This window comes from Trachurus trachurus, assembly GCF_905171665.1.
Source record: "Trachurus trachurus genome assembly, chromosome: 4".
NCBI classification, from domain to species: Eukaryota; Metazoa; Chordata; class Actinopteri; order Carangiformes; family Carangidae; genus Trachurus; species Trachurus trachurus.
Window position 1 is genome coordinate 30,657,467 of NC_139898.1, and position 11,928 is coordinate 30,669,394.

At 41.3% G+C, this 11,928-nt stretch overlaps 1 protein-coding gene across 1 annotated transcript; it reads right to left on the bottom strand.

Annotated features, from left to right (window-relative positions):
* Positions 1–4,933: 4,933 nt before the first annotated feature.
* LOC310985285 (regulator of G-protein signaling 21-like) lies at positions 4,934–8,494 on the bottom strand. Its single transcript, XM_083970844.1, has 5 exons — positions 7,774–8,494; positions 7,317–7,376; positions 6,926–6,990; positions 6,598–6,764; positions 4,934–6,482 (listed from the first exon to the last, which is right to left on the bottom strand). Exons 1-5 carry the CDS (start codon positions 7,851–7,853, stop codon positions 6,294–6,296), a joined length of 561 nt encoding a protein of 186 aa, XP_083826970.1. The 5' UTR covers positions 7,854–8,494; the 3' UTR covers positions 4,934–6,293.
* Between the last annotated feature and the right edge of the window lie 3,434 nt (positions 8,495–11,928).

Here is an 11,928-nt window from a genome sequence, read left to right on the forward strand (position 1 = left end):
AATGTTCCTCTTAATGCCGAAGGTTGCACTCTCACATCTCTATTTGCGGTACAGACGGTGTAAATCTTCTCACTCGTGGAAAAAAAAAAAAAAAAAAAAAAAGTGACCATTTTCTAAAAATAGCAGCAACCAATTAGTGATGCCCATCCTCAGCTGCTTAAAATAGATCCTGCATTTCACACAGAGCTTATCAGTCGCGGTGCTGCTGAGTCTGACTATGCTCGGCATGTCCTTACACACCTGTGGCATTCGACGGCTACCTCTGTCTTTGTCTCTTCTGGCTTTGGGCCACGAGGTGTGACCTTAAACCATTTCAATATGTCTCCCTCTTCTCTTGTCCTGGACTTTTTGTGTCATTATTAGTTGACTAATTATACTGTTTTGGTTTTTATGTTGTCCTAGGTTACAGGTCTATACAAGCCAAGGTCTGTTTAGCTTTTGCTTTTGGGAGTGACAAGAACACTTATGTAAAATCAGTAAAGGGACATAATAGGGCAACAGTGTCTCGCCCCGATGCATCACATCATGTATCATCTGCTGAAGTTTAGTCATTTAGCTGAAAAACACTCCCAGAGCCACCAAAGTCCTTGGCCTCTCCCCTGCTGCCGCTGTCAAAACATCAATTAGCGAACGCCTTCATGTACAAAAACCCAGCAGCCGGCTGCACTTACATTAAATGGATGGACATTTTTTTTATAAATAGGCTGCATTATCCATAGTGCTGGTTTTCCAGGCAGAAGGAAACATGACTGATGGGCTGATTTACTTGTCCTTTTTCCCTCAAATAGCCAACAATGACAAGCAATATGCAGGCCATTTGGCTACGATGAAAACTGTTCATTCACCAGCTCAGCTCCGGTGTGTTCCAGGAAATCTGAAAAGGGTTATCCATCATCAAGTGGCTTGTATAATGGTGTCTTTGAGGAAATAAAAAGGAAAAAAATTCAATTACCATCCTGAAGTTGACTGAACCAACGAGCCAGGTTGCAGGAAACATGGTCCAAATCTTTTCCTTCATGGATTAAAGCATGGAATAATGGGGACAAGTGCTTTTGCAGAACATTATGATAGTTAAAATTATGTTTTGTGAGGTTAATGTGACCTCGACCTTTGACCTCTGACCAATAAAACTGGCAACTGTACTTTCTACCTTCAGGTTTTTGTAGAGGAAGAGTACAATAGAGGTAAGATACTCCTTGGAAATAATGTTATTATTATAAAATAATTGTTTTATATTGTAAAAATGCTGGGTAGCTTAATTTGGTTCTGCCTGTGCCTTTTCAGTCACTATTTTGTCGAGAATGTTTGTGTCGATAATGTTTGCTATTGTGTGATGCGACTGAATAAAGAATTTCAATCAAAATCAATCAAAAATCAAGATCGTTGGCTTTTAGCATTTGCTCTTCAAGATATGAATCTTATTTTCTACTTTTATAAACCTGTAGCCTACTTCTATATTTGTGAGGCAAACTGCAGCTGACGTCTTTCAGTTGTAGTCGGGGCATGAAATAGATGGTGAGGCCAAAATTGCACAAACATTTAAATTCCAAACCTGTAAGGGTGTATGTGTGAGTGTGTGTGTGTGTGTGTTTGTACTGTACGTGGAGGTCTGCACAGAGAGTACATGCACAAACTGCAGAGGAACCTCCCTTTTACACAGAAGCTGACAGTGAAAAATCCACAGCTCATAACTGATGGAGGAGATTAAAACGTACGAGGTCTGGTTTATCAGAAGAGACGCATGCAGTCAGCGCTACACAAACGTGGAGCTAGCTAGCAGTTACACACTGCATAACAATGTTTTACAGCATCTTGGCATGACAAAAGAGTTTCCACTCACATGTGAAGAGCTTGTGTAACTGAGCCCTGTCCAATCACATAGTCTTTTTTTTTTTAAAAGCACATAATTACGCTGACAAAATGTTAATGGGCAAGTAGTTATTAAAACAATCACAGATTGCACCTAAATTACTTGGGATGGGCGACCCATCCCAGCCCCCCACCCCCACCCCCAAGCATGCACATGTCTGCATCCCTGGTGCATGTGTTAGTGCATGCACAGGGGGTTCAGAGCATGTTTCAGAGGAGTTGTCAGTGCTGCTCAGACAGCCAGTGCAAGTGGTCTGCATGATCATCTGCAAAAAAAAAAAAAAAAAGTGAAAGAGACTCACAGACACTTGGAATTAGTTGTGCAATGCAAGCTAACTGTCTCATCAAGCACTGGACAGTTTAACCATTTGAAAGGTGTAGGTGTAGATGTGCATTCATAAAAAAAAAAAAGGTTTCAGTTGGATCAATAACTTAGCCGTTAGCCACATAAGCTAATAGCTACTGAGGCTGTGCAACGCGCTGCTGTCAGCCAACAGTATTTTCTCATAGTGTCTTTATTGCCTGCTGTTTATGAGTCTGTAAAAGAATGAAAACCGCTCACCTGGATCGGTATGTACACTACAAAAACTCAAAATCATTCCAAGAATATTTGTCTTATTTCTTGTCAAAATGTCTCATTTCTAGTCAAAACTAATCTCTTTCCACTTTACATAAGACGCATTACCTAAAAATTAACTTGTTTTTAGATTATTTTCACTTGTTTCAAACAAATTCTCACTTGAAATAAGTAGAAAAATCTGCCAGTGAAAGGAAGTTTTTTGTGATTGTAATAAGAAAGAAAAACTTGCTCCACTCTCAGATTTTTCTACTTATTTTAAGTGAAAATCTGCTTGAAAGAAGTAAAAAGTGTCTAAAAACAAGCTACTTTTTAAAAATATATAACTATGTATGTATAAATATACCTATTTTAGGTATACTGAGATTTGTTTTGACTAGAAATTAGACAAATATTCTTGTTAAGATTTTGAGTTTTTGCAGTGTACTACTGTACCTGGTGCAGGAGGGGATCAGTCTCATTTTTCTTTTTAAGTTTACTTTGCAGTGCATTTAATTTAAGAAAAAAATGTGATCAGTGCATGTCCAAGGCTTATTCAGTAGCAGCAGCAGCAACAGCATCTACATTTGTTCCAGCAGGATATTGCATAATACAGTATCTATTCTGGATCTGTTAGTGTGGGACCAAAAGCTGTGTTCAAGAAAAAAGAAGAAGTATTTTAACACTGGCAGAGTTACGTATGAGAGTTTCATTAATTACAGCCTGTTCAGTTGGACGGCATTCCAGCGAGCACATTTAGTCGAGCTCAGACACTGACACAGGAAGATTTGTAGGAAGAACTGACACACAGAGAATGAGACCTAACAACATTTAGCGAGTAGTTCAGAAAATAGAGCCTGTCCACTTTCCCGCCCGTGGCATCACTCCAGCGTTCTGCACTGCTCAGCATCAACAGATACAATGGAACAGTGTGAGACACTAATTGTGGCTTTATCAACACCGCAGCTCTGGGATCATGTGCGTTTCTTTTTAAAAAATTGCATTTTCAGTATCTGCTTGTGCTTGTTTGTCTAAGGCCTGAGTGACTCTGTGATGTAACCAGTGACGGCAGTTAACGCGAATCTCTGCTCTAAACTTATCAATAAGATGTTTTTTTTAAGCAAGCAAAGCTTATCATTACTGTCAGACACAGGCGCAGCCTTTCATTCTGCCGTGTGGCTGCATTTCAGAGAAAATCTCATTTCTCACAATGACTGATTTCATTAGAAACTGGAAGTCTAGGCCTTCCTGTTTTTAAAGCAGCGTGTATCGCTTATGCGCTCTATTTTCAAGTCAACAGATGCTTTTCAGTGATAAAAAACCAAAGATAACAGGAAACTGCACACACCCAGTATACTTTGTCGTATATCACAATGGTTGTTTTTGAATTGATGTAATTTCCAGTTAAGTCTGAAAACTGAAATTGAAACTCCAAACCACAGAGTTGGTCCTACTTCTGGATTTCTTGTAGAAAAATTCATTATCATGGGTGGATTATTCTATCTCACTTACAGTAAATCTGTGCTCAGTCTCAGTCTGATAAGAAGGAAGAAGCTTTTAAGGACAAAAAAAAACATCTCAGCATAATTTTGGAGCTCTGGTAACAACAGGTGGGTGTCAGCCAATCAGAAGAGAGAAGGCTCTGTACTTCTCTCTTCTGATTGGCTGGCTGTTTTTAGTTTTTTTTAGCCAATTGATCAAATAAAAGCAGAACACTAAACACTCAAGAGACGTCAAATCCTGTACGTGTTGGATGGATGTTTGGGTCCAGGTGAGGGGGCGGGGCTTGGTAACTGCTTCGTTGTGACATCACAAAGTGACAGGAAGTGCTGACGGCTGGTTTTAAGGCTCAGTTTCTGAATACAGGCTGTGTGCATTTCTCTGTGTGGACTGAGGTTTTGTCACTTTCACAGTATTAATATAGAACCTAGAGCTGCTTTATAATCACACTACACATGGACATCTATACTTTTTTTTTTTTTTTTTTTTTTTTTTACACAATATGGGATTTTTAAAATGCTGAAAATGTTTAAACATGAGACCAGAACCACTATTTATTAAAATAAAGAGAAAAAAAACATTTTGTATATACTCTGTCACTTGGTAGGATGGAGTGTAAAGTCGGGCCAACAACTGCACTGTAGTTGCTTCAGTGAAGATAAATTGTCCACCCACTAGAACTTGGCGCAGCCTTTATGTTTCCATCCTAATGCGGTGGAGTATTGCTCTAAACATATAACAGACAATCATTATGCAAACATCCCATTAATTTTCTAATGCAATGTTTTAGGATCTATTTCACTAGAAGTGTGTTGCAGCCTTTCTTTAAAACAGACCGCAGCACTGAAATCACAGCTTGAAGCAACGAAATGCTGCAACGTCAAACTAAACTGTAGTGATGTGGTGCTAAGAGGAAAAACAAAACAAAATGAAAAGTTCACTTACGTCCAAGTATGCAATTTAAATAATTTAATGTCATTCAAATCACTAACATTTTGAACAAGCACATCAACACGGCAACAAACTTTGTACTCAAGTGGTGACAAGTAACAATAAATAACACAATGTTTTAAGTTTTAAGTTAACTTGACTATGAACTCCCTAAGAATACATTCAAACAATACGTAACTGTTTGGAAAAGCAGTATTAAGGCCTACTACTCTCAGGGTATATCATCCTCTCATGCAATGTGAAACATACTATGTCTATTACATTTCCACTCAAATATTACTTTATTACATAAAGTCACAACTGTTGACACTTCAGAGCTGTTAAGAATTTGGTTTCGTCTTCGGCCAGCAGTCACATGCTGAGGCGTTAAAATTAGACATCACCGGCCCTAAGTGGGTAGTTGTTGGTTTTCTCTACAGCTAAATTTGGTTCAGATTCCACACAAAAAAAATGCACCTGACTATGTCTTGTACCAAATATAATTTTTTTCCCTAACTACGTTTACTTTCATCTGTTTGAAAAATGATCAACCTTAGAATATTAAATACTTTGCACAAAATATCACCCACAGGCAGCCTAAATCTAAAAAAAAACAACTCAGTATCAGTCTTTTAAAACCCCGTATCCAATCTGGAATGAAAATAAAAATAGAAAATATCCTTTGAAAGTGTCCCAGACGCCTCCAAGCAGAACTAAAAGGCCCTCTGTGACCTTTTACTATAGATGGCATGTGACTACTGAGTCCTCTGTGTGGTATGGATCTGTTGTCTTCCTTGGTGCTGTCAGCTCTTTTAGTGACAGCTTATTATGTGTCAGTGGCAGTTTAACACTACAACTAAACTACACCCACGCACACACACTCACACACACACACACACATACCCATGCACACTCCTAACTGAGTGTGACAGTTGATTCTTACATCCTCTATCTCAATCTGCACAGGAAACACCTCTGCAAAGAAGGACGAAGGAGCTCCGTTGCATGGTTTGCTTACGCAGCAGCTCCAGAGCGCCAACAGCGGCGGTGGCGCCGGGCGGATTCATTCATCGTCATAGTGCACAAACTTAACATCCAGTGCAAAACGCACACACACTACAGTGTCATTATCGTGTTTATTCTTCTTTTTCCTTTTTGTCAAATAGTCCTCAGGAGTTCAGGTGGAGGGGGAGGAGGAGGAGGGGGTTTGTCCTCCCGTTACTTAAGACTAAAGGCGCCGTTTGCTTCTGGATGTGGCGGCGTGTGAGGCCTCGGTGTGTGTGTGCGTCCATGTGCCACGCGCACGTCGACTCTCCTTCCTTCTTTGTTGTCAGTCCTTTCCCTCGAAGGAGCTCAAACATTCCAGTTAAGGGTTTTTTATGTCCTTTCTCTCTCTCTTCGTCTCTCTCTCCGTCTTTCTCCCCCCTCCGCGCCGCTCTCATCCCTTCGCGGTGTCGGCGGCGAGGTTTTCCAGGAGAGTTCTATAAATGTCAGAGCGGAGGAACCGCGGGTACGAGTCTCTTTCCATCAACCCGTAAACTATCTTCTGAGCGTCGTCGAAGCAGTGCATGGTGGGAGTCTTGACGTTCCTTTTGATCTGCTCTCGGGTGTGATAGTCGATGTTGATCTGCAATGAGGCACACAGACAGGAATGAAGGGATCTGAGCCAAGAGCCAAGACACTTCTCTGAGCCGCTCTGTCAGAGCTCAATCTTTATCTTCATTATTATGTCTGATGCTTACCTCTTTTGGAGATTCTGCCTTGATGAACTGTTCATAAATCTTCTTGGCTCTCGAGGACATCCTGAAGGAAGACTTGATCTTCTTGTAGTCCTCGCAGGTGAGCCAGAATTCAATGTTCTCATCGCTGTATTCGGATTTGAGAAAGTTGCGAAAGGTTGCCAGTCCATCTGAGGGAAGCGGAGAGAAAACAAGGCAAACATGAGATGCGGATAATTCCTCCCCTGTTTTCCCTTTTAATCATCCTTTTTTCTCACCAACATAATGTTTACTGTTCTAGTATTATCAAGTATTCTGGTCCTCAGGGGAAAAAAAAAAAAGGCAAACCTACATTTAGACTCGAGGAGCCTTTCCAGTGACTGTGACCATTGTTGGGTATCTTCTAAACTTAGCCTGCTGGGAGAGAATGCAAGTTGGATTACTCAACCAGAATCAAATTTGGGTAAAAATCAAGCTGCACAAAGGAGCTGCAAGGAGCACAGAAGCAGACTAATCAAGACAGCAGAGCAGATGTGCTTATCAAATTCCTACCAAAAAAAAACAAAAAAAAACAGAATGTCAAAACCATGGGATATGTTGGTGTGCGTGCATGCTGTGCCAAAGCAAACATGGTGTCTCTAGTTTGTTTGAATCCTTTCATGATGCCATAGATGGAAATGATAGGAGCAGGCTGGCTATTTTAAAACTGAAATGTATGCAAAACACGCCATAAGTCTCCTTACCTCTCAGAGCTTGACGAGTGTGAGAACATGCACTGGAGTCGGCACATGAAGTTCTTTCCACTGTGTATAGAGATAAGAAAATTACATGAATTTATCCCTGTTGGATTTACGGCGATTAAATTAGATTCAAGTGAGTCCGTCAAAGGGTGTATATATACGTATTGGGAATGTTAGTAATTAGAAAAGAGCATGTGGTGCAGTAAAGTTAGCTGGCATTATTAACTTAAACTATTTTCAGGAGATACCATGAAGCATCCATAGCATTCCTGTTTGTCTTTAAAGGATTAACAGGACAACAAAGATGAAATCCCTTTTGGACAAGTTCATCATCCAGAAATAAATTCATAGCTACACACACAAACTGAGAAACTATTCTTTTTTTTCAATCGAGCAGCATAAGTCGGTGCGTTTACTGGAAACCCCGGGTCTGAGCGACAAAGTAAAAAGTTTCACTCACATGTTCTTGTTTCTCTTCCTGTCATCTCTGTCCATGATGAACTGCTCTGTGTTGAGTGGTTCAACGATTAGGCTGGGCATTGTTTTGTTAAGTCCACACTCTCAGGCTCTCCGTCCTGGTCATGCTGCGGCTGAGACACACTTAGGAGGGTTCCCCCTGCGCTGCGGCTTTATATACCAAGGTTTTCTGTTGCCACAGACCGGGTGCTGCTGGGATACATCAGCAGCTCAGCCCAGACTGAAGAGGAAGCACCCCTTCCTCCTCCTCCTCCTCCCGTTCCTCCTCTCCTCCTACCTCACTGCTAGAAAAAAACACATACTCACACTGTACTGAACGTATGCCTCCCTCCTCTTGATGCCTTACTCCCTATTATGTCTCTCTGCTTCCTTTCCTTTTCTTTCCATCTGCTGTTGCAAGATCCTTCCCTCCTCCCCGACTGGACGAGCCAAACACACAGAGTCTCTGTGGCTGAAAGCATGCTGTGTTCACATTATTTTTAGTCTTGCAGCACAGATGCAAATGACAGTAACAGTGACTGTGATAGGCAAATCGTGACCTTCGCCCGCTGTGTGGTTTTGGTAGCTCTCTGCGCTGGGACTGGAGTCGAGCTTGTTGTGAAAATGGAGAGGGATTGTCTCCTGCCTCCTGCCTCCCTCCAAGAAAACATCAACTTAAACATTTACGTAGATCCCGCAGAAGGATAATGCATTATACCCGCTGGGCGGAAACTCATGCAACTGGAAGCTACAGCCTCATGTGAGAAAGAGGAAACAGCAAATTGATTGCAACAGGACAGGAAGTTAGAAAGATTGTCAGAACGTCATATCATCATTCTCCTGTTTCAGCCGCAAACGTATTGCTTTATTGCTGAAACCATCCAGTAAGTTCAAACACAGGCTCGGATGGCAGGAAATACAAATCCATGTTCTTATTTTGTAGCACTACAAAGCTAAATAACTGTTAACATCAAATCACTTAAAGGAGAGATAAAACAAAGTTAAGCACCCCAATAACGACTATGGAAACCAATGCCAATGTCAACACTGACTCATACACATTTGACAGATCACAGCCTTGTGCGTTTCAGCCGGTTAGTCATTCGACGGACTGGGAACAGACGGCGTGAAAAGAGACGACTGTGATGTGAGAACTTGTAGCGAACTGGACATTGTATTGGCGAGTGACTAACGTTAGCTGGAATTAGCAGAGCTGACCTTTGACATGTAGCCTAATGTTTCTGGTGAAGTTTAAAGTCTGGTTTATGACGAATACTTTTGTCATTGTTACCTAGATTTAAAAAAAAGGCCTTAAAATGTCCTCAAAGCCGGAAAAAACCTATCCAAGACTGATTAGAGATGTTGGGCTAGCTGGTTGCTAACTTAATTCGGATAGATAGATAGATAGATAGATAGATAGATAGATAGATAGATAGATAGATAGATAGATAGATTTTAATTGTCATTGTTATAAAAACAGTTTAGCAACTTTGAATGCTAATATTAGCTGTCTTGCAATAGCAAATCTTAGAAATAGCTATTAGGATATTAAACATGTGTATTGTTGTCGTCCCACATTGACCGGGAAAGTGAAAAACTGTCACAGAGATGAGAGACAGGTTGACACTGTCTCTTTGGGAAGACGTTCACAGTGTTATGCTCAGGATCAGTTTGATACTCAGCTTCTTTCTCACCTCTGCACAGCAGTGAAGTGTAAGTCTTTTTTTGAAAACACCTGCCTAGATTTTATCTGAGGCAGGGAAAATGTGGAGGGTGAAGGTTTCAGAAACTGTCAGACGACCTGACAAGCAGAGATTGGAGAGAGAACGAAATTCTACAAGCGCTCTGTGGTTTTGTTTAGTCATAAAATAAGTAGTAAAATGTGTCTAAAGGCCTTCAAAAAGCCTAACCCCAGTGGTTAGTCAGCATAACATAACCTGTTGAGCTGTCCTCCACCTGTGACTGTCGTGCTAATGCTGCACCAATCTCACAAAACATCTAAAAACCTCCACATGGAAATGGTCAGAGCTGAAGCTTCAACCCACTCACTGCCCTCCGTGCTGTCAGCTCTTAGTTTCTTTTTGTGCAGGATGATCACAAGCTCGCACTGTACCAGAAGGAGTAGGAGTTAAATCAATGTATAAAGCTCCGATGGGAAGTTTCTGACAGCCAGGCTTTGGCTGTCAGGACGAAATCGGCTTTTAAATTAGGTAATGTTGGGTTTCTAAAAATAATGTAGCCTACTGTGAGGCTGCGCAACTCAATTTCTTTGTCATTTTAAACACCAGTCTATATAAAAACAAATTTAGATAGGCAGACTAAACCAGATATCTGAAATCTGTGGGTCATTCGGGCAGCATGAGTCACTACGAACCTTTCATTCAGATGTATGCAGACACAGCCTGCTCTCATCTGATTGACACTGTAGGATTATTAGATACCATGCTCAGAATATAAAGCAGCAAAAATCAAATTATTCTTGAAAGCAACTTGACCAGAACAGTAAATGCGAGTGCAATTACGTGATAGGCTACCACTTTGTTTCTGTTAGGCCATATTACCTCTGATAAATGCTGTGGAGGATTTTTGGCAGAAAAACTTGAAATGAAGAGAAAAGACAGATGACTCAGAAAGTAATTAAAAGCATCTCAGAGGAACGGACTGTGATACCAGAAAAGCTTGTGTGACTGTGTCCGAGTCGACTGCTTTATCTGTGTTTGTGTCGGCCATTACTGCTCACCACCACCACCACCAGCACCTGATGCCACAGGTCGCCCTGCTACAATCTGCTGCCCTTCAGCTTCGACTTCACTCATGCTGCTCTCCCTCTTTCTGCCCAAACACGGTTATAAAGTGCTGAAGCGTTACGAAGAGTCACCAAACACACACGAGCTTGGAGGTCGTCCCTCGTGCTGCACGTCGGTCTGGTTTTGACACTGTAACCTTTAAATATTCAAGGAAAAAGCACTAGATCTTAATCTCTGAGGGATATAAATATATATACATAGATAACATAATAAATCAGTCTCTACCATCCACTTCTGGTCATCAAGTTCCCCAAGTGTGAACGGTCTTGACTAATACTGTGCCACTGACAGTGCTCACTTCCTTTTCCGTTACCGCGGCAACCGTGCTGGGCTATGAGAAAACAGTGACAGATTGTGAGTGGAGAGCACCATGCCATGTGATGCAGGAGATGTGAGACATGTGTCATCTATCAGGACCAGCCCCCCCCGACACCCCAGTGTGAGTCTCTGACTTACTGACGGCCCCCACCCCCCCGACTCTGACTTACTACTGACGTTTGACATTGAATCTGTGGCGTTCAGGATAATCGGAAATGATGAAGCTGTTTATTGTGATAGCTTCAAAACACCCTACAACTTTATATCCATTTTGTAAATAATATTCTACAAACACCTCCAGTCCATCCATCCCCAAGTGATACATTTAAAGGGATAGTTCAACGTTTTGGGAAAATATTGCCATAAAATCCCTATAGTTTTAGGAGTAGGTTCGTTACCTTTAATTGTCGGTGCAAGCTATTTTTAGAACGGCGGAGCAGAACCGTGAGCTGCTCAGAGCTACGCTACGGAGGCTAATGGGATTTCTTTGTTTCCCTCATCAAACTCATCAAATACACAATCCAACAACTCCAAAACGCTCTGGTGGACAAGTTGTGACCTGCACATTCACCACGCTATGAGATAATAACAGAAAGTTACGAGACAAAGTTGTTTTAGAGGCAAATACAGAGACTGCTTGCTGAAAAACTGTCCTGATGTGAACGCACATCAGCTGTTTTGCATGAATTTACCTCTAAAATAACTCTGTTATTATTCCGTTATTATCTCATAGCGTGGTGAATGTGCAGGTCACAACTTGTCCACCTGAGCGTTTTGCAGTTGTTGGATTGTGTATTTGATGAGTTTGATGAGGGAAACCAAGAAATCCCATTAGCCTCCGTAGCGTAGCTCTGAGCAGCTCGCGGCTCTGCTCTGCCGTTCTAAAAATATCTTACACTGACAATTAAAGGTAACGAACCTATCCTAAAACTATAGGGATTATGGCAATGGGCCAGTTTGCCAAAATGTTGAACTATCCGTTTAACTAAAACCTTGATCTTTTCTTTTGTTGTGACATTACAGACAAGAGCAGG